Genomic DNA, 23,982 nt, shown 5'->3' with positions numbered 1-23,982 from the left:
TAAAGATAAAATATAATTATGATTCTCCTTATTTATCAGGTTTGTCCCACAGTTTAACCAGATAAGTTAGCATACAGACAAAATTTCAATGCAAATGCTATTTAGCTGATTCAGAGATTAGGCAAATTGCTTTTGCTGCTCATGCACATTTATATTTAGTGCATGTAGGAGGAGCAAATGAGGCATTATACAGTGCTAGTTAGTGGAATTCCATTAGTGTTGTGATGCAGCTGTAGTTAAGGACTGGTTATATTTTCCACTTGAAATCCTGGTTTGAAGGGCTTATGTATTCCACTGCTTTAAAAAAATCTGTCAGAAATTTGATGCAATCACTTCTAGGCTGAAGGCAAAGTGATGTGCATAAAGAGAGTTCAAAATAAAAGCAGTTTAATTTGAATTATTGCACCAGTCAACCTAATTCTAAGATTTTCCCTTTACAGTTATGTAGAGAAAGAAATAGCTTGATTTAAAACACACAATATATTTATTTCTGTAAGTAACAGTGGGTTTTGTCACATCATAATTTTCACAATAGCAGAATAAATAATCTGAAACTGCAGAAATACTTTAGATGAGTGCATCTTGACTTATCAGTGGTAGCAGAATGTGTGGCTGGTTTTGCAGAACCACTTAACGTGGAACATGTGGCATTTGTGGAGCGTGTTTGCATAAAGTCAAAGAGCCAGTACTGCCCAAGGAGTTTAGCAAACTGCCTCTTGCAGAGTTTCTGGATACCTCAGATAGGTTTGTTGGCTAAGACACACTTTGAATAGACAAAGCACTTAACTGAGGCCTGGTATTCAAACTGAAACACATTCAATTCTTTTCCTCTTCTTTACGTCAAATAACTTTAGTAACTTGATTTCTGAAGTACAAATCACATGTCTTAATGCACATAAATCATGTGTGCATTAATCAGACTGATGCCTCAAAAGCATATTTGCTGATAAAAGTGGGGCCACTAGCCATTCATACCAGCTTAAGTGTGTAATACTTTTGGAAACCTGGAAATAAATATGTTTTAGAATGCATAGTAATGATGTGAATTTAATCAATCAGAATTTTTGTATGAATTTTTGTTTGATTAAAAATATCAAAAGAAACTACCTCAAGCTTTATGGCCCTGTCCCACAACCCTGTGTATCTTAAAGATACTGCTTGGAGTAAAGCAAGCAGGTTTTGCCACTGTCTGTGATCAAATCAGTGTCCCAAAACATCTTACAAACAGGTAAATTTTAATAATATGTTGTGTCTGCAGCACTGCATTTGTACAAAACAAGATAAAATTGTCCCAAACAAAAATTTCTAATAAGGTAGTACCATTGTGCTTTTAGTTAGAAGTGAGATATTAAACAAGCACATAATTTAAAAACCTTTGAAAAAGATGACAGCTCAAACTAATCCCCACAACTTAAAATAAATTGTTTTATTCTGAAGTATAAAAGATAAATTAATATGTTTTCATACGAAGGCAATAATCTCAATAACAGTTGGGAAAATAAAAAGGTTGTGATCTGCTTCAGCACAAATAACTGCATGCCTTATTTAGAAGCACAACTTTAAAACGTCCTCTTGGAATGCACAGTGACGATGGCAGCAGAGGCATCCCTGGGTTGCTGCTGGTCCAATGGGCAGCAGCAGTGATTCCTTCACAGTTCTTGCATCTGAAACAAAATACGTGATGACCGTGTCTAAATCCGTTTGTACCAACATGTTACTTTTTCATATTAAACTTTACCTTACAAACTCAAGAAAACTAACAGCAGGTCTCAAGTCCATGGCTGCCATCTCAAATTCTGATTTATGTTATTAATGCATTTTTGTTCATTGTTCTTGTAACTGAAGAGCATTTGCTTTCTCCAAGAGCACAACTTACAAATTTTCCAATACCATATTAAGTTCCAGCAGATAAGAAGGAAAACATTAGGTAGAACAGTTTTGAGAAGAAATCTTCATATGCAAATCCTTGTAAAAACTTTGTACAGCTTAAATGAACACTGTCTTTTGAAATAACTCCTCTGCATGAGGCTTAAGGTTTCATGTAGGATCGCATTGTTGTTCTTAAGTTACTAACAGTTCAGGAAGTGTCTGTAGAAACCCCATCAACAGTTTAAGGTATCAAGAGGAAAAAAGCCTATGATGTCCACCAACACCAAGAGAGAAAAAGAGCAAAAGAAATGGAAGCTGTGTGCAGAAGTCAATGCAGCCAAACACAGCATGTTTGAGGTTAGGTGTTTTTTGTAAGTTTCTAGAGCTTTACTATCCCTACCCATCTTTTTAAAAACAAGTGAATATGCTGGATCTAATTATTCATTTATATAAAAAATTGAGTTTTAGTCTCTTTAGGATATATGCACAGCAGCCATGTTTACGTTAGCTAGTGCTGGAACACAAGAGACTCTATCAGCCACTACTGTTTGTCATCATATTATACTAAGGTTCCTGTAACTCGTAAATTTAAAAAGAGATTATGTTGGTTCTCTGTTTATCTATCCATGCTTAGCTAGGTGCTTACTCTTTATGAGGAATGCTATACATAGTGTACACAAACACTTGTAAGTAGCATATAAACAGCTTACAGCTAACAAATGAAAGATTACAGTAATTCCTAATTTTTCATGCTATGCACAGTTTTTCAAAAATGTTGTAAAAATCTCTTTTTAAAAAAGTCAATCATTGCAAGCACTAATTTTTTCTTACTTCACTTCATTTTAATACAATTTAACTTCTCATTTCAGAAGGAAATATGGCCACAAAACTTAGTTTGCTGTAAATCCAATCTGCCTTTTTTTTAATAAAGAAAATTACTTCAATTTCCCAGAAAAATGAAAAAAGCTATTCTTAGTGTTCAGCAAGATATTTTCAGTTCCTTTATTTGGAATATTTACAGCTTCTAAGGGTAGCCGAGTGCTGCATTGTTACAAAATCTTCACTGCAGATTGAAGCACAGTAAGAACAAAGAATGATTCAACTGAATACTCTGTGACCTGGTTATTTTATGAGTCCCAAAGGGACAGAGTGGACCAGAACACAAATCAACCCTCCCAGCAATTCCTTCCCTGAACTAATATATTTTCTGTAATAAGCAAGGAAGGCAATGTATTAAGAAGAAAAAGAATGAGACAGACTGTACCCCTGGGCAAGACATACACACTGCCTCTCCACCCCTTTTCCCTAAATAGATTAGGCAATTTATTTTTTAGAACTAGGACAGAAAATTTCTGTGGAAGTCTGGTAAACCAGTCTGCAATGTGTTACTAATGGAGAAAGTGTTTTCTTACGTTATGTTAATATACTTAATTTTTAAACAAAGAAGGAACCATATAATATTCTAAATATTATATTCTAAATGGAGCCAGAAGCCCTCTGCAACATATTTCATGGTTTGCACAGAATACTTCTAAAATCCAGTGGTTTTTTTACCTACTTCACTACAATGAAAATAAAATTTCATTTCCTTATCCCAAGTCTTGGAAGGAATATGACCAGAGCCGGTCTATTTTCAAAGCCTTTCTTATATTGTTCTTAGGCCTCTTTAAACCTGGTATTCCTTAGCAAAACCAATACAATTTGTCTGGAAAGAAAGAGTCTAGTCAGCAATTACACAGGGGCTAGCTAGAGATGCTTTCTTTCAGAATCATCCCTTAAGAAAAGTTAGAAATTATTAATGGTATGTGTGAAAGGTAGCAGCAGTCACTGTCCTGTTCTTGAGCATCATCAATAACCTAACAGAATTCAAGATGGAAGAGCTGACATTGCTTTAATTTGCAGTGAAACAACCTTCACATTCAGCTGTGACACAGCCAAGCCCTCATGATCTAGAATGCAGACCAAAGGTCTTTGGTGTTCACACAGAAATGAGGCTTCTCTGATGCCTCACCCTAGGGAAAACAAACACATAAATTCAGCATAACCCAAGTGGCAGAGCCCATCTTGGCTTTGGTGTTCTACCCTAGCTTGGAATCATCCTTGAATGAACTTATTTCTGCAGAAAGCATGTTTATCTCAGCCCCCATTTGTACTTGTGGAGACCGATTCATGCACCAAACCAAAGATTTGTATAATTCACAAATCAGCTGTCTTCTTGAGTCCCTCCACACACTCCCATTCACTAGGCCAAAAAATTCTCACTTCTCCTTCCTACCAGCATGCTAGAGCTTCGTGGTCTTTGATGCAATCATTTTCATAAGACAGGTCCTAAGTCATAAGAAGCTCTCATCATAAAGCATATTGCTTTGTTTCCTTTCAAGGAAGACCATATCATCCATAGCCAGAAAATCATGTCCCTAAAGATAATCAGTAACCAAATTTCTCCCCAGAAAGCAGACAATTGAGAGTTTGCCATAAAATCTGTAATTTTCAAGTAATTAAACTTAGGGGATATAGAATACAATGATTCTGGGAAACACTTACACTAAAGAGACACCATATAATTTCTTCTAGGCAGTACAGTAATGGCATTAAAAATTGATAATTTGTTGTCTATCCAAGGTATGTTTTACCTTTCCAAGAGCTTCTAGGCTATGCTGGTTTGTTTAATTCTTTTTTTCTTCAGCTGATTTATTTCCTGATCTCTCTGGAGCAATTCAAACTCTTTTTCACGAAGCTCATCTTTAGAATGCTGGAGTTTCTTCTCTAAGCTCTCAATCTGAACAGGAAATGCAATTAAATCAGAACCAATATTTTACCAAAGTCAGAACAATTCTATTAAAAAAAACCCCAAACCCACAAAACAAACAAAACTCCCAAATATTGTCAGTATTGACTGTGACTTTGGATTCCTCTGTCAATTTTTTATTTTGTCTACATTTTCCTTTACTAAAAGAGAAGTTTGGGAGCCATATTATATCAAGTGAAAAATCGGTTTTCATTTTTGAACTGTTATAGCCTTACAAAATTTATAGTTTTAATTGACAAACATCTATTTTTACTGGTACATTCCTTCCCTCTCCCTACAATAAAAAGAGGTTTTATCTTCTAGATTAAATCTGGCCAGCTATTATGTCCCAGGATCAGACTCTCTCACAGAATTAGCTGTCCTTTGTTAGGGAAACTGTGTTTTTGACTAAGAAGAGTTACCTGTTTATTGCATTCCTTAATTTCCAACTCTGACTTCTCTAAATTACACTGTAATTGAATTATTTGTTGCTCCATTTCTCCCTTATGCTCACGAACTGTCATATCTAATTGTGTAATCTAGAGGTAAAAAAGGAGGAAAAATAAATATTTTATTTTGAACTAATATGCAGATTTTAAAAAGCCATATTACAAACTGTGAGAACAAAGTGAATGAAATTAATCCTTTGTAGCCTCAAGAGTATTCTCTTGAGTACTCAATATAAAGCTACACCCTTGCTATTTCATTTAAATAGTGGCTAAACATAAAAAGAAAAGGGGCAAATTGGGAAAAAGTCCATAACTGAATATGTTAGGTCCTCGTATGTATATAATACAAGCCTAGTTATCCTTTTCAAAGAAATATGAATTTATGTATTGTTTATTGTACTAATCCACCTTGTCAGGAAGTGCCAATTTTTGCCAAAGCAAAAAAATTCAGTTCATCAAATGCTTTGATGACTTCCTGGGGCAGTTCACAGGGTACTGTGGCAAAAATACATTGCAAGATCTGGCCTCCTTAAGGTGTCACTTCTTGGAACAGACTTATTCAAATCCCCACTCCTTCTCTCTGAACCTCAAATATGCTTGAAGACAAAGGCTGGTAACTCCTTCAGGAAGAGGCTTATAATAAAGTGACAGAAGAAGAATTTTCCCATCATGGGCATCAAATCCTGAAGCCAGACCAAAAGTCTGAAAATATTTCAAGTGAGCTACAGAAATTTATTCACAACCAAGATACCATTTCATATTTAGAGGTTGCTTTAATGTGGATCAAATAAGCTCCAGTGCAAACAAGAACAGGAATCTATCGTCTCCAAGCACCCTTCAGCACAGATCTTTCCTTCCTCTTAGCAAACAGTTGCCCCATAACTTTATCACTAATGAAGAATTTTGGCAGAGGTTATGGCATAAGGCTTCTGATTTCCCTGGTACATAAGGCTTCAACAACATAGAGCTGGTTTGAGGTTGGCACTGTGGCTGTAGGAACCAGTACACTTTGAGACAACACATCAAACAACCAAACCTAGCAGGCCTAACCTGACTTTTCATAACTTGCCTGCTATATAACAGGAATAATTGTCAGTAACCTGCTTAAAAATTATCTCACCTGAGCTACTCTTTGTTTTAGTTCCCAATTCCTTTCTTTCAGTGCTTGGTCCATGTCAAGGAGTTCCTGCTTTTTGTCTTCAATTTCATCCTTGCAATACCTGAAATTCTCATACATTTAATTGCTTAATGCACTTTCTGTTGCTTAGCTTCAAATATCCAGCTTGAAAATCATGAGATCTATTACTTACTTACAGCATATTACCCTAAAGGTGAATTGATTGCAAGGAAACAAATCCAATTAGAATAATTCTGTTAATTATATTCCATGTGGGGAATTCCTAGTAACTTCATTTTTCAAGTTATTTAATTGGCTATATCAGGATTCTTCAAAAAAGAAAGTATCATTAATTTGTGGTCAGAAAGGAAACTGGACAATTTGACTATTTTTATGATTGCTTCATAGCTTTAAGATTCTGAAAATAATTTCAACAGATTTTAAAACAGAATTCCCCAAAAAGAATTCAGCACCACTTTTAGAAATTAAAAATGAGCCAAGGATCTCAAGTATCAAGATATCTGATGGCCCCAAACCACCTCAAAATTATAGAGAGCTGTTAAGAACATTAAAAAACCCCATCCAAACTACTTGCTCTTCTTAAGGAATAACCAACATGACTAAGTTGTCCTGACAGAAAAGACAGCAGCTCACCTGAGCTCAGTTGTTAGATCCATGATAGCAATGTTCTTCTCCTCCAGAGAGGACTGTGCATTCTGCAATGCATCTTGCAACTCCTGAAGCTGTTTTGAAGTGATCTTTAATTCTCCCCAGGCACTCTGTAATGCAGATTCCAGTTCTGCTATTTTCTGTAAGGCGTTCCTGTGGCAAGTCTCACTTCGAAGCAGCTTATCTTCAAAATCATTCACTATTTTACACACACAGCACAAAAGAGAATGTTTAATCATCAGTACATCAGGGTCTTCATGCAACACCACTACCTAGTAGCACCTGTGGTCATAATACATTTTCAGTATCACTATTTTTTAGGACAATCTGGAAAAACAGTGACTACTTATACAAAAAAAAAATTATGGTACCTAAGTATTTGCTAGTTTTATTCAGTTCATAATCAACAATTGACCTGAAACATAAGGATATACCTATGGCCAAGGAGACAGTACAGACACAGTATAGTAACTGACCAAGCAGTGCTAGGGATAGTGCAAGCAGAATTACTGCTATTTCTCTGGCTGAAAACAATGGTCCAATTAAACTAGATGGAAGATGATGGATTGGAATGTTATTTCCATAAACTTGTGGGGTTTTCTGTTTGTTTCAAAGAGCTGCATTTTTTGAATAGCATATGCCTTTACTAAAGCTAAGTGTCTCATTTGACTATTACATTAAGAATCTGCATTACCAATTTACAGGGAAACTACTTAGTATTTCACATGGGGAGAAGGTATATACCACAAAAGTGAGAATTTGCAAAAGTATGCGAAAAGTATTTGTGATTTTTTTGGGTTGTGGGGGTGTTGTTCCTTTGGGTTAGGTTTTGTTTGGGTTTAAAAAGATTATGAGTTTTTGACCCTCATGTACTTGATTTTGAAAGGGGGGGAAGGAAAAATGTCTAATACATACAGAGGAATAGTTTAACAAAAGGAAGCCTGAGAAACAAAATAGCCAAATTACCCTCATTTGCCTTTCTATTGAGCTCTGATCTTGCTTCTTCCAGAGTGATATTCAAATGATTTATCTGCAGTGCTTTGTTTGCACCATCTCGTTTTAATTGCACCACTTCTTTTTCCATGCCAGTAAGTTCATTCTTGCACTGATCCATCTCCAATTGAATCTGTCTAAGACAGGCAACAGAACAAAATGAACCAAGGAGTAACAAGAGCAACATGCTATAAGACAAGTGTTTGTGAATAGAATAGAAATAAAAGTCATGTTAAGTAGGCTTTTCTTATAATCAAAACTATATTCTTTAAGATTAGCAAGCTCCTGCAGAATGTACTATGTACAATTACAAGCAAGCTGGTTATGATTTGAACTGCTTTATGAAGTGCTATCTTAAGGCTAAGTAGGTTGCCAGGACATGCATTAGTTGCATTGGAAAGCTGTTCCAGTCATGCCCCTGCTAGTCAGAGCTTCCCTTCTGATTTGCAGTCTGTGCTCACAGAGACTGAAGCGCAAGGCCCCAGCTGAACACCATTTCAGACAGCAAGCGTTCTGATCCATGTGGCCCCGTGCAGAATGCACCCCTCATTTATCCTGAACCTACCTGATTGTACAATTCAGTTCAGCCACCTTCTGTCTGTTTGAATCTGCTTCCTGAGCAGCTAGGCACAGTTTCTCCTCCACCTTTCTCAACTCATCTTCTGCACATGCTTTCTGCTTCTGAAGCTCTTTTTCCAAATCGGATACCTATTGAAAATGGCTTTTAAAGAGTAGTTTCAAATTGCATACCAAAGAGATACACATTCTTGTCTTGCAACTCATCTAGGGAGAGCTTTTACACAACAGATTTCTTTATAGCCTGTATGTAATTTAAAACTAAAACTCTGCACATTTGAAAGACAAATAGTTTCTAGAAAATGTAACAAGATACAACTTTCTGAATTCAAGTGCACCTCTACTTAACTGCAGTCTAGGGTTTGATTTTCCAGGTACCTAGTCACTCTAATATAACTAGAATTTTTGATAGCTCAGAAACTGGATTAAGACAAAATAAGCCACTAAACTCTTTATTTTAGATATATTAAATAATAAATATCAACTCAGTTATCAAAGAAATATTCCGATTTTAGAGGTATTATGAAAACATACATAAGGCATTTAATTTTCCCTATACATGTAGACACTTCTCACCATACTGTACCTGTTTTTCAAGTTTAATTTGATTATCTTCCAACTCCCCATTTCTAATAGTTTCTTGCTGTAACATTTGTTGCTGATGATGCAAAGTTTGTTGCAGGAGAATATTTTGTTCACTCATGTCCTGAATAGTCTGACCTTTAATTTTGATTTCTTTCTGTAAATAATGAAGCTGAAAAGACATTTATTTTCCATTACAATAAAATATATTTCTTTGCAGTTGCTTCAGCTATTCTCTCTTAATGAACACAGAATCACACTTGTGATGCAATAAAACTTTTGGGTCTGAATTTAGTTGCATTACAGTTTCAACAGTACATAACAGATCTCATAATTCATCACTGTATTATGCTCTATTCACCAAGGAAAATAGTAACTTCTCAGTCAGTCCCAGGTATAGAACTTGTCAATATTTTAAAACCATGCATAGCAGATTTTTAGTTAGAACTACTTTTCTTTCTGCCAGTCTTCGTTATTTCACAGAAAGTCCTTGCTTTCCCCTTGAGATTTTGTTCTCAGGCCTCCCCTTTATTTCTTTTGCCTGTATTACAATAGTCATTCCAATTAAAAAAAGAATTTTGAGTGCCTAACTTGTTTTATGTTGACTAATCTGGTTTCTCAGTGGTGAATGCCAGAGGGAACTGTTCTGGGGAACAGGGAAAAAAAAAAAAAAAAAAAGGGGGAGTGTTGTTTAAAAAAAAAGCCTCGCTTGCTACATTTGATGTTTCACACAGGATCCAGTCCCTTCATATGCAGTATAGCAACAGCAGGGTTTAGGGCTTAGGAAGCAGCAGCAAATATCACAGGTTTATGTGTGACACAGACCACACAACTTCCACCAAGCTAATCCTGTACAGGGTCCAGCAACCTGCACTTGACTAAAGCCTCTCAGCAGGTAGGCCAGCACTGACATGATCAGCCTGCTATATAATTAGATCACCCACAAATAAAAATTCCTTCTCATATTTCAAGTTATGTTGACTAATCTGGTTTCTCAGTGGTGAATGCCAGAGGGAACTGTTCTGGGGAACAGGGGGAAAAAAAAAAAAAAGAAAAAAAAAAAAGGAGTGTTGTTTAAAAAAAAAAGCCTTGCTTGCTACATTTGATGTTTCACACAGGATCCAGTCCCTTCATATGCAGTATAGCAACAGCAGGGTTTAGGGCTTAGGAAGCAGCAGCAAATATCACAGGTTTATGTGTGACACAGACCACACAACTTCCACCAAGCTAATCCTGTACAGGGTCCAGCAACCTGCACTTGACTAAAGCCTCTCAGCAGGTAGGCCAGCACTGACATGATCAGCCTGCTATATAATTAGATCACCCACAAATAAAAATTCCTTCTCATATTTCAAGTTAACTCTTTCTTGCTTTCAAGTAGTAGTGGAAAGTATGATAAAACTCAGGGTCCAGAAGTAAACATTTTTTTATGCCCAGGACTTCTTCCCCATTAAGACAGTTGAAAAACAGATCAATTTTGTGCACTTAAATTTATACTACAATAGTGCTCTCTCCCATTTTTCCATGGTAATGTTTTGTTTCACATTATTCTGATTTTGTTACCTCTTTCAACAATTCATTTATCTTAGTGCTTCTTTTCCCTTAATTTAGCCCGTGTTTTTGAGTTATGATTTTCCCCCTTACCCTCACAAAATGTATCATTTTTTCCCAGCTTACTTCCCATCCACAGGTCCTGCTGCAAATTTTGGCTATCATTTCACAAACTTTTAGATTAAATCAATCATAACAACAGTTCTCTGCAATACAGAAGAGTTTTTAAACAACCTGTTACCTCTTCAGACCTTTCTTTCAGCTGATTTTCAAACATCTCCTTATTTTCTTGTGACTGACTCAAATACAGTGCAACTTCTTCCTTACATACATTTAGTGCTGACTCAAGTTGTCGTACCTAGGTGAATGCAATAGATTATTTAAAATTGCATGGCATGGTTTGTATTAACTGGTCTAAAAATTGTATTAAAGACAGCTTTGTGTAAAACATCAGAAAAGCTACATTTTTATCATATGAGTATTAAAACAGTCATGGAAGATTATAGTAAACTTTAAAACTGAAATAGTCTTCAAAAATTAAAATTATTTGTGAAATTCAAAATAATTTAGACTGTGTTTATATCAGATGAAACTATCAGTTATGGGAAGATATGCCAGCATTTGTCAGTAGCTAGAATTTAAAAGCAAACATAGGGTCAATACCAAATCATTAATCCATCATGTTTCATTACATATAGAACTGCATAAATAAATTTGGAATTACCATCTTAGGTGAGTTCGCACACGTGTTTTTTTTTTAAAAACCACTCAGATCTATTACCTACAATTCTTTTCAAAAAGTTACCAAGCAGCATGATTTCCCCTCCTGCACTGGGGGACAGTGCCTGCGTTTCACCAAATGGGAAAGGAAGAGCTTTGAGCAGTGTCAACACTGTCAATTTTACACTTTCAATGCTCATTTGGGTTTGAGTAATCTCTTACAAATACCTTATAACCTTGAACTGATAAAAATTATAACAAACAAACCCTGAGATCTTAAGGCATAATAATTAAACTTTTCTTAAACATTTGGTTTCAATACTAGGATTTCTCATCAGTGAGAATTGTGCTGAGTTTAGCTGCAGAATGTCTAATTCTTTCAATTTTGCCAGCTTTCTAAACTATACTGGACTTTCTGTCTCTGTCCCCAGCTGATTCAAGAGCTTTTTGAAGAGAAATTACTATGTGTCTTAAAATTAAGTCTCTGGAAACAATCCCAAATACTGCAAAGCCACTTGGACAGCAAATTGGTCCTACACAAGCTCAGAAAAGCCAAGTCCCCAGTATCTTCACTGGTATCCTGAGGATTTAATACTTGACTGGGGAAAATGTGCACATTGCATTGGTTTATGTTACAAGTGTTGCATGGAAAATGTTTATCAGGCAAACACTAGGAAGAACTAGAGATGGCTAAAAACATGACTAACAGCATCACAGTATCACACATGTCTAAAATACATGCCATATGCAGACCAAAAGCATATATAACACATTAGCTCTATGAGACAATGCTGGACTTTAGGAGTACAATAAGCACAAGTTTGCCCTATTTGTAACTACAGTAATTGCATTAAGCAATTATGCATTGCATCATCTCTTACTGTAGGTTTCATCATACTTCTTTTAATTGAACAAAGAAAAAAATGAAACAACAGATAAAAAATAAATACTTCAAACAAATAACTTCTGGAATATTTACTTAAGAGTAATTTCTATAAAACAGTTTTCTATAAAAGATAAAAGGAAATACACTGTTACTGCAAACTTTAAAACTATTACTTGAACATTACAGAGAGTTCACTAACTTTGATTTTTTCTTCTGTTAACTGACTTTCCAGCATCTTCAATCCTTGCTCTTTCTTGACATTTTGATTTTCCATTTCCTGTTTTTATAGACATTTTTATTCAAGAGAACCAAAGATAAATATTACATAACATTAATCTAATGTTATAAAGTTATAAATAATTTAATAAAAACTCATAATCAGGAAAAAAACGTAGATCAGTGTATCCAAAACACAATTGCTTGTATAATGTATTTGTGTGCATGACACTCTGAAGTGAATTTGGTTGCTGAGAGATGCCTCTTCATATTCTGCAGCAGCAGGCATTATCAAAAGGAATAAAACATTATCATATTAGAAATTATTGGTTTTCCACCTAGTGCAGGATTGATGCAATCATTCTTTATCCAGATCTCTTTGCTTTCATTAGAGAGAGAAGCCCAAGGGGCAATCCAGAGGCATAAAGAAAATGCTAAGACAGAAAATACTGAAAGGTCATTAAAATTTGTACAATATATAGTAGTAGTAGTAATTGGTGACTACACTAGATTCAGCCAATTGCTCAAACAAGAATTAAGAAGCAAAAACAAACATCTTTCATTTTCCCAACTTTTTCCGTGTATTTATGGATATGCTTTCCATTATTTTTGGTCACTTGCTTGATTTGCATTTAAAGAAAGTCAAGAGCCAGCCTTACCTCTCTGTTTCCTATTAGCAGCCCATCCAATGATTCGATGTGATGCTGTTTATGTATAACCTCTTGTTGTAAAATAGATATTATTTTATCTTGTTCAATGACTTGTTGATGTTTCTTCTCCAGCTGTGTCCGAAGCTGTCCGTAAGTAAATAGTCATTTATTATTTTAATAAAAGTGTATTCATGGAAATATGCGATTCAGTTCTGTTCACCCATCATTTTTATAATGAAAATTAAATACATTACTGCCATCAGCAGTATTGCACAGTCTTAAAATTATCAAGAAATCCCAAGCACTTAAGATCTTAATTCCAGGGGAGAATGAGGGCAGAGAGAGTGTAATTGTCTGTCACCACCAACACAATAAGACTTGCATACATTCTTTACTAAAAGATGAGAAGCTTCTTAAACAGCTAGAAATAATCACAGTTATATTTCTAACCACATGGAGAAACATTTCTTCTCTAGAGACTGAAAACCCCCTGAATGCAGATGCTGATAAGGCTCAGTTTGGCAGAGGTTCAGGCAATGAGAACATTTTTAGAAGCTGTCATGCTTTAAACCCAGTAGGTACTAAAGCTATACTTGTTTTTTATTGTGTGTTTGGAGCAAAAAACATCAGAACTCAGGTTCCTAAGTCCTTATTTCTCTTCAGATGAGCAGGATATGAATATTTCAGAGGGAAAGTTGTATAGCTAGTTAGATGGAAGATGTAGTAAAATCAGGGAATGTAGGGAGAAGAAAGAGCTTTTTAACATAACATTTTAAGGGAGGTGTCTCAAAATTACAAGACAAACCAATATAGGAAAAAGTTACCAAGTATAACACTCGTACATACTACCACACCATAAAGGTCTTACTAGGTCAATCTGTTTCTCCATTTCTTTGTGCTGCTCGAGGTGAAGCAACTTTTCATTTTCAAAAGCAGAAGTTATTTTCTCATGTTCTTCACTGATAGTTGTTTCCAGCTCATGAATGCATCTGTTTTTTCCCTGGGAAGTGGCAACAATAAAAGGACTTAATAAAAACATTTCGCTGTGATAATAAACAGTTTTATTTGAACATCTGGTTTCTAGATTTCATAAAGGAACAACAAACAAAATTCTGAGGTTCCACAGAGCATGTGTCATCTCAAAGGATGTCACACTTATACCACAGGTATAGAATGTCAGTAAATGCAGCCACTACAGAGACAAGGTGTCTGCCAAGATGGATTATGGTACAGCTAACTCCTGACAAAGACAAAAACAAATCCTATGTTCATATGGATAGATGGGATCTTTAAAATACCATTTTGAAGACTCATTAATTTACAAATCTACATGTATGTCACTGAAACAAATGGCAATTCAACAGGGCCAGATCTTCATGTGACCACAAGGAAAACGTAACATGTTCATTAATAACTTGCCACATTCAAGGGCAGGGAAAAAAGGATGTTCAAACAAGATTCTGTTTTTAAAACTTGTGTTCCTAAAATCTGCTCAGATTTTTTAGCAGATCTGAAAGTCCACATATTCTGAATACAGGGAATACTACTGCCAAGTTACTTTTATGTCTTTTTAAGTAAATGTGGTTTCTCACTGAGAACATTTTACCATGAGTTCCAGTTCCAACTCAACATTTCTTTCTGCAGCAGTGGAATAAGCAATAGTCTTTTCTTCCAACTGTTTCTCAAGTGCAGAAAGCTGAGAAGACTTCTTTCTTATCTGAAATGAAATATAGCACAAAACAGCATGCAGACAACTGTTTCAGTTTTATTCAAATATTTGTATGCACTTTCTTATCACCAATTCTATTTTAGCTACTACTATAGTATTTTCAATAAATTATGGTTTGGTTGATTTTGTTGAACTATTCTATTTTATTCCTTACAAACAAAGATTCAGGTCAATTTACTTACAATTTATCCAATTAATTATCAGTGAATTGCTTTACATATTTATAACATTTACATTCATTATTAGGAAATAACTGCAAAGTCCATTATGCTGAACTTTATAAACACCTTAGCACCAGAATGCAAACATTAGCAATTTAATTTATTCACCCTGAGAAAAGCTGAAGCTTAAATTTTTTTTGTGACTCCCTGGTAATGATGTTCATCTCTGAACAATTAACATAACAATTAATGAAGAAAAATACAACTGTTCCTTCAATCTGTTTCCTAGGGTTAGCCATTAATTCAACCACACCAAAGCAACAAGACTCTGGTGTGCATATTTTCCACATAACAAATCAAAGTAGTAGCAGAAAATCCTACTACTTTAAAACAGTATTTCTGACAACTAACAAATTAAAGTTGGTAAGTCTTTCTGCTTGCTTAAAAGCTTAGTTTGAATTTTTGTCAAATTAGTCAGATTTTTAAATTATGATGGCAGTTGCAGTTCTTCCATAACTATTGTCTTCACTACCTTTGATTACTGAACTGAAGAAAAAGTGGCATATTCTTTTCAGTGCTATTTAAACTTACTTCTCTCTCTAAGCTATTTGTTTTTGAAGCCTTCTTCAATAGGTCCTCCTGTATGATCTGAAACTGACTGGTTCTTTGAGCCATGCTGGTCCTCAAGGCAGAATTCTCATCATCTGCTTTTATCAGTTTAGTGCGTAGCTCTTCTATCTCTTTCTGGAATTTTTGCCTCATCTTTTCAAACTGTTTGCTTATAAGTTCCAACTGTTGACATTTTCTCCTCTCTCAAAGTAGAAAAAATAAATGTAAGATTAATTTATAAAAGAACATGCAAACCCATAATGTAACTGAATCCAGTGACTCAGAAAAACAAACAAAAATCCCAACAAAACCCCAAGAAACAAGCAAAATAAAGACAGCATCATCATATAGGTGCCCTGACAATTTCATGGAGCAGTCCTAACAGTAATGACAGAAGCAATCAGAAAACACAAACAGCAGGATACAGAGAAAAGAGTCAACAAAAACACAGAGACTTTAGCACCATCTGCCTAAAGAAAAAAATACATGGTTCCATTTCAACACAACTCCTAGCTCAGCTATTGCTGAACAAAGCAGCCAAAGAAAGAAATATATTGTGTTTGGAGAACATGAAGGTGGCAAAATGTTCCCCGTTCAAACAAAGCATACATGCTGTAAAACCAACCTGAACCCTTGCAGAACATTTCTGTTCTGTGGATTAATTAGACAGAACTGCACAGCTATTTCAGCAAGCTTACCTCCTGGATTTCTGATCAATCTGACAGGCTCTGTTTCCAGGTCACATAACCTGCTGTTTCCTTGTCCTTCATTACTCTTAGAAAGATGCTCAGCTCCAGTACAGATAGTTAAGTTTGCACCAGGCTTTTGAATTTCTGCTTCTTTCATTGCCAGTTTAATGCTAGTATAAAGGAGACAGCTATTTAACATTCTTTCTGCATGTTAATTCTAATAGCACCTTATTATCTGCCTAATATTGCCAGAGTTCAGTAACCAGAAAGTTATACCTTAGGTCTGCAATCAAAGATTTTCTTGATTCACCACAAGATTCAGAGGGGGCTTCTTTTGCTGAGGAACTCAATAGCTGGTGTTTGAAATCGTGCCATTTAAACTAAAAGTTAAGAGAAAACAAAGATCAATGAAAAATCAACCTTTTATTGCGTCACAGCATCTTTAATTCATGTGTTATACTGGCATATACATTTTAAGACACATATACCAGGATATTAAAAGTTTGGATAACTCAATCCTTAAAATTATTCAAAACATAATACACTGTGAAGACTATATCAGTTACTCTACCTCTTCAGATGTGCTTAAAGACAATTGAGAAATAATCATTTCTAGTATGCTGAGCTCTTCCCTTGAATCCTCTATTTCTTGATGACATAATTTCAAGTGGTTCTGTTGCTCTGCAGTAAGTGCTCTCAGCTCTTCATTTTCACTTATTAGAGCATTTTTCTCTTTAAGTACTACTTCTTTTTCAGAAAGTTCACTCTTAAGCTTGATGATCTCCTGATCAGACTGACTCAGCATTGATGTAATTTCAGTGTTCTTTGCCTCTAGAGCTTTAATTTCTTCTTTTGTGTTGTGATTCTCTTCCTTTAACTGTCTAAAAAGATATTTAAAAGGTATTTTCAGTACTAGAGGCAGAGACTTACTGAGGAGACTCAAGCTAGGGTAAAGGTGTTCATATACTGCCCACTCTTGCCAAAATGGCCTAAAGAGCAACAATTAAGACAGGAATGTAAGTGTGGACAAAGCATGCAAATTGAATAACCCCAAAATGTCTTTGCAGGTGTTTGTCCAAACCTAACAATTCTAAAGACGATCAGCTGATGGTTGTCTTCCTTCATTAAAGCAATGAGGGAATTACCAAAGAACTTCTGAAAAAGAGGGGGCTTCAGCTTGAAATGAAACATTCCCCACCAGATGCCAAGAGCATTCCTCATTGCAGCTAGGGACTGCCAAGGGGCCAGGGGTGGCAGTGCAGGGCACTGCTCACAGCAGCAGCTGGGGCAGAGCACAGGGGACAGCAAAGCAGAGCAGCCAGCCAGCCTGGGAACAGTGCCCCAGAAGGCTTGGGGGGGCTTCTTCCTGGGAATGGGGGGCAGCACGTGGGATTAAAGGGTTTAAAAATTACTTACAGAAAGTGAGTAGGAATGTATTGAACTATATGAATTGAGCAGAACATCCACAGTGACAGCTGCAACATGCAAGTTCTTGCAAAAACACTGTGCAGAGAATTTTTAAAAGCCTTTATGTTACCTTAGTTGCTCTTCTAGGATGTCTAGATCCTTCCTGTAGCTGATACACTCATCATTCAACTTCTCTTTTTCTTTTTCACAATTAACTAAACGTTCTCCCAAGACTACTTCTTCAGCTTCAGCCTTAAAAAGCAATTTTTTTTTCATTACTGTACAGCAATAAACCAAGCTTCCATGTCAAGAGGCTATTTTAAAAATAATATTATGCTCTTTCTGGTAAGTCAACAGACAATACTATTGCTCACTATTGTGAAGAGAAGGAGAGAGGCAAAGAAACTTTCTTTTTCTGTCATTTAGGAAAAAAATAGTATTTTAGAGTATATTTGTGATTGGCAGCCTTGTTCCACAAGGAAAGAAGTCTAAAGAACAAAAATCTCTGTAAGAGCTAACTTATTTTCTCCTCCCACAAGGCAGGAACAATTAACAATTCTGATTGTTGGAACTTTGGGAGATGACTTCATTTTCATCTTAGCTCTTCTTCAGCACATTTCACTGAACAGCTTATACATATGGAGGAAAAAGAGCTTTTAAAGGATTTTGTATTTTTAAAATGTAAACTTCCCAGCTGGCAAGCAGAAGACATAAGAAACAGCAGCAGTATTAGGATACTGCAAAGATGCAGACTCCAAAAATCCAGACTGTGCAAAGACAGTGTAAAATTATATAACTGAATTTATCACTACAAACAGTTGCTTACCCTGTCCCACCTCTTTCAGAACTTTGTCACCAAGTGGGAACAATTGACTCACTGATGAACCTGCTGCTATTAGCTGCCTGGCCTATTGGAAGAAACATCTTCACACCATGGCAAATACGAGTGAAGAAACTCCCACCTTTTCTAATTTTTCAGTTATTTCTGCTTTATACTTCATAAAAGCCTTTGTCAGCTCCTCCACATTCAACAAAGCTTCATTTCTTTGCTGTTGTGCTCTGTCAAGCAAAAGATGCAAATCAATTTTAAAACCACGAACTCCAGCCATTAATGTCACTATCTTCTCCAGTTACTAAAAACAACTACTGCAGTAACTGCTCTGGGTACTTCCTTTCTTCTTCCAACTTTCCACGCCCCAGATATCAGACAAGGCTCTGCTCCAAGAAACAACCCCACTGCTTCCCTCTATCACTCCACAGCACTGCCCCCTCCCCTGTCATTGCTCATTAGGGAAGAAGTTGGCAGAGTAACCTCAGCAGAGCTCAGGTGTGCAGTCTCTTCAGGACAGCCAACATGGGCACACAAGAATTCCTGCTGCTCAATGACATTTCCCTCTTCCACTAAGGGGCTGGGGCAGTGCCTCATCTCATACAGCCAGCCCTCAGATTGATGTCTCTCAGTCTGAGGACCAGTGCCCATTTGGAGATGGCAAAAGTGTTCAGAGGAGGGGATAAAAGCATTGCAGAACAACAAAATAGCATTAGTCTAAAGCACTTCAGGTTGCCTGTAAGTTGTTGCAATTAATGATTAAAAGTAAACCATAGTAATTGTTGACACTAACCATAACATCATACTTAACACCTGGCAGAAGCTCAGCTTTTCTGAAGTACAAAAATATTTACATTTATAACTAGTAACTAAGTACAGCTCTGAAGGAGCAGCAATCATAAAGCAAAACATTTCTTCAACTAGCAGCACAAGCCCCACAGTATTTCAGGTTTTCTTGCCATAAGAAGGTTAGAGGTAATTTCATGGGTAGAGGCACAAGTCAAACAAAGAGTTTGCACTTAAAAGGTTCAAGAAATGCTTTCCCAAGCCATTAGTTCAGGTAATTTTTTGCCCCAGGTAATGCAGTTAAATTAATAGGGAAGGTAGGGATCTTTTTATTTATTCCACTCACTTCTTTAAAATTACATTTTGGAGGTGATGGAGTGTTCATAGCAACTTCCAACAGTCAAATTCCCTAACCCTCCCAGCAGTGACAGAGCCACTAGGCTAAAGGAGGCAAGAGGAAAGGGAAATGGGGACTGAGATGGAATTACAGCACCCTTTTCAACAGTATCACGTAGACAAGTAAGATTAAGCATAACATAAAAATGTTCTCTTGATTAAGCTGTTCTTTTATCATTTTCCTCACACCAAGGAATACTGCTGAATACCAGCTGCTGAGTATACACTGCAGGTTCTTGCAAGACAAATAAAAAAATAATTCAGGAGAAATATATTCTGGACACTGAAGCTCTCCACTGCAGTACATCCATTTTGAAGGACAAAAACCAGCTGATAAACTGGGCACTAATGTGTGCTATCAGCCTGCAACAACAGCTGATCTCAAAGATTTTAAACATGCCCATTTAAATAATCAGTACCTTACCACAGAATTTCCCTTTTAAAAAAAAATAACATCCTTAAAACAGAAAAGTAATGTGATCTCACAAAGTAAACCACTGCCAATGGAAATAAACACTTATGCTCTATTATTCTATGCTCCATTTATTAAAATGACTTAATTACCTCTTTCCTTGCTTGCTTTGTTCAATTAACTCAATTTTCAGAATTTTATAGCCCTTTTGATATCTTTCCAACATGTGTTCTCTTTCCATTGCTGTTTTCTGATTTTGATCTAGTCTATCTTCTGCATCTCTAGCAAATAAACAAAGCATAATAAAAAAAATAAGAACTTTTTGTAAAGAAAACATATTCCTGTTGTCCTTTAGTGCATACAACGTTCCAGAAGTGCTAGACAAACATGCTATCACTCTCAAAGCTGGGTTAGGAGCAGCCACAGTCTGCAGACTCCCCAGGAGTGTGTCTGCAGTCTGGAGTGCTATCTAAGACTTATCAGTAGGCACCAGGGGTCACAACAACTGCCAAGGCCCCAGAGAGCTGACCTTGTGTCATGAGCTCTGATCATAGAAATCATATTTTCTCTGCCAAGAGGTGTGACTGGAAAAGAACACTAAAATATACATTTAACATAAGTATTTTTACTTTTTTTTTTGTGAAGACAGACTACTGAGATATTAATTGAATATTCCATAGCAGGAGGTTGTAAGGCAAGTTGACAGCCAGGTATGTCTTCCTGACACCTCTGAACAGCATTTGCATCAGTTTTATTTGGCCATTTGCCTTGATTAATGTATTCATGAAGAAAGAATCCTTTATGTTACAAAGAACACAGTCGTGTTCAGAAACATGTATGCTTGTTACAAGAGAATATACGTGGTTACGTAGCAAACAATCACCCTAGCCAGTTGTAAGGGCACATTCCTATTCAGTACACATTACAAACTGGTTTCTTTCACCAGTCTTTATTATTTTTTTCTCAGTTTCTTGAAGTTCATTCAGCACAAACTAAACCATGTCCTTCCTCCTGTAAATGGCTCTGAAAAGAAAGTTTCAGACCCCAGATTACATGACCCACACAGTATCAGAAATTATGTCATCCCTAAAAAGAGATTGGACTAGCAGAAAGACAACAATAGAATATTGATTTAAAAGTACACATTACTTCAGAATTTTATCTTGAGCTGAAACTTCAGCTTCCAAATTTACAATCTGTTCTTTCAGCTTCGGAATGCTGATTAAATGTGTAGCTAAAGCAGCCTCTAGATATGAAATCTGAAATACAAACATATTTGGGGTTTCATTAACATTTGCATATATACAGGTGAGAAACAGAAGAACAATCTGCTTACTAAATGACAGTGCTCTTAACCCTACTGTAAATTATGTTTGCTCATCTACACCACCTTAACTCCAATTTTCTGCTCATTTAACATTCCTTCCAATTCCAGTGTGATAGTCTGTCTAGCAAAATGATTTCTTTACAGCTTGATCTTGTCTCTTGCTTTTCCCCAGAAGTTTATATCCAACTACTTCTTCTTTTAGTGCCAGGCAAACATTTTGTTTGTCTATTAATTTGTACTGTTTTGGACATAACATTTCTCAAACAAAACCCACTAAGCATAGCCATATATTATTAATATTCTATATAAACCAAATAAAACAACATAGTTGTCCTGAAATAAACAGTTGTCCTGAAATACAGAGAAGTGTAAACTAAATCAGTAATGATCTATTAGATGCAATAGTCCCTTCTAACTCATCTTCACTTTTTTCAAAATAGCAATATTAATCGAACTTGAGAGATGAACTATTTTCATTTCCTAGACAACTGATTACTGTGCCATTATTATTCCCTCTAATCTCTCAGACACATGAAGGGACAGTACTAAAAGCATTACTAAACTATTTTCTTTCACAATGTGTTTTTCATTCTGTGGCTTACTGTCTTTAGACTAAACTTTGGAACATAAGTAGATGGAATTCATAATTAATATAGTTATTTTGCCCATGGAGAAACAGCTGTCCAAGATTTAATATTGATTATTAATATTGATTATGATATATATACTAAATATTAAACTTACACAGATTAAAATAAGACAAAGCCCAGCACATTCTGCTTGGAATTCTAAACTCAAAAATCATGGTCACTGGGTGTCTTGGGGTACACTAAAGATACATACTTTTGTTTTTGCCTGCATCAGTTCAAAGTTCATTGTTTCCACTCTGTTCTTCAGGCAGTGATTCTGAGAAGTCAAAGATGCATTTTGCTCATGAAGGGCATCCAACTGCTCCTGAAGTTGTTCATTTTCTTCCACAGTTTTATTCAAAGTTGTGGATACAGAGTAAGACTAGACATACAAGTATGTTTGTTTATATATATATACACACACACACTTACATAAAAACACATCATAGTGTGAATAACATTGTGGGTTGAAAGGGAACTTTAAAAGTCACTTACTCCAGCCACCTCCCCATGAGCAAGGACACCCTGAAGTAGATCACCTTGCTCAGAGCCCTGAGCAGCCTGACCTTGGGTGTTTCCTGGGAAGGGGGATCTACCACGGCTCCGAGCCACCTGCGGCTGTGCTGCACCACCCTCATGAGTAAAACACCTGGTACAGCTCAGCTAAACCAGCTGAAAATCGTTACCCCCTGTCCTATCCCAGCAGGACCTGCTAAAAGCTTTGTGCCCATCTTCCTTGCAAGCCTCAAGCCCTGAAAGGCTGAGCAGAATCCTCCCCGCAGCGGTGTACTCAAGGGATACAATGTTTAAGGTGCTCACCTGACATCATTGCACGATCCTACAGTGGATCTACTCCAAGCCCAGCAGCCAAAAATGCTCAAAAACATAGCAAAGAATAGAAAGCCAAAGTAATAAAAAGGAGTAACGAAGAGGAATATTTACTTTGCATTTTCTTTGAAAATCCTGGTGAGAGGTTTTCCCAGAATTCTTCTTACAGCTGGAAAAGCCTTGACAATCGTAATTGGGCTGTACAAAGTCCTCCAGAGGGACATCTGTGACCTCATCGAAGCAGTGGCCGTAATGTCCCCTTGTACTAGCGTGGGGAGGGAGAGCAAAAAGTCACTAGTGCTTTTTTTCTTTATTAGGCTGCTCATAGAGACTATTCAATCAAAAAGCAGAAAAGGAGCTAATGACAGTAATGCATCACACAGAATACAACAGTTAGGCTACAAGAGACAGGAGGCTCTCATTCCCAGACACGCTCATACCTGGAAAGCTCTTTCTCCACACTTTGTAGGTTTCTTTCAGTTCTCCTCAGCTGATTCTGTAGTGACTGCACATTTGCGAGCAGGTCCTCGTCAGCATCACTTTTAGAGCAAGTCCACATACTACATTCCATTGGTAACATGCATAAGGCTAAAGTAATATTTAATAGTAAAACACTGTTAAATGGGCATAAAAACTATATGCAAAAAAAAAAAAAATTTAAAGTAAAGGAGAAAAAATACAACAATGAAAAAACTCAATTTCCAAATGTATACATTTCACACACTCCTCCTTCCTAGGTTCATTTGATAAAAGTAACAAATTGTCTCTTTTGTGAGGAGAATGCATTCCTGAAGTACAGAAAGCTCCATGACTTGCCATAGATGAAAACTGGAAAAACCTGCCGTGCGTTATTTGCCAGAAATCCGTCACGGAGCGCATCCCAGAGATGTGGCGGTGCCGTGCACCTGGCGGGGAGCCCGGGAAGCGAACGGCGCACGAGCAAAACTTGCCTCACAGCCGTGACCAGCGCAACGAGAGACCAAAGCGAACCGGCCCCGGGCGGACGGGCAGCACCACAGCCAGGGCGGGGAGCGCCGCAGGACCCCGAGGCAGGGGCCCGGGCTGGCGGAGAGCTGCGGCACGGGGCGCTGGCGGCCGTCCCTCGGCTCCGAGC

At 36.7% G+C, this 23,982-nt stretch overlaps 1 protein-coding gene across 1 annotated transcript; it reads right to left on the bottom strand.

The window, feature by feature from the left end:
• Positions 1-1,356: 1,356 nt before the first annotated feature.
• On the bottom strand, positions 1,357-23,981 carry CCDC18 (coiled-coil domain containing 18). The gene is made up of 25 exons (XM_041421287.1): positions 23,819-23,981; positions 23,309-23,456; positions 22,983-23,133; positions 22,255-22,422; positions 21,234-21,343; positions 20,237-20,365; positions 18,624-18,720; positions 17,792-17,913; positions 16,826-17,135; positions 16,531-16,634; positions 16,264-16,424; positions 15,548-15,768; positions 14,673-14,783; positions 13,935-14,066; positions 13,076-13,210; positions 12,400-12,477; positions 10,836-10,952; positions 9,048-9,215; positions 8,451-8,593; positions 7,859-8,022; positions 6,878-7,091; positions 6,227-6,326; positions 5,080-5,196; positions 4,503-4,648; positions 1,357-1,664 (listed from the first exon to the last, which is right to left on the bottom strand). Exons 2-24 carry the CDS (start codon positions 23,446-23,448, stop codon positions 4,517-4,519), a joined length of 3,324 nt encoding a protein of 1,107 aa, XP_041277221.1. The 5' UTR covers positions 23,449-23,456; positions 23,819-23,981; the 3' UTR covers positions 1,357-1,664; positions 4,503-4,516.
• Position 23,982: the final 1 nt, after the last annotated feature.

The sequence above is a fragment of the Onychostruthus taczanowskii genome, unplaced genomic scaffold (genome assembly GCF_017590055.1).
Source record: "Onychostruthus taczanowskii isolate IOZ18803 unplaced genomic scaffold, ASM1759005v1 scaffold7, whole genome shotgun sequence".
Lineage (NCBI taxonomy): Eukaryota > Metazoa > Chordata > Aves > Passeriformes > Passeridae > Onychostruthus > Onychostruthus taczanowskii.
This window is presented reverse-complemented; position numbering and strand designations above follow the sequence as displayed.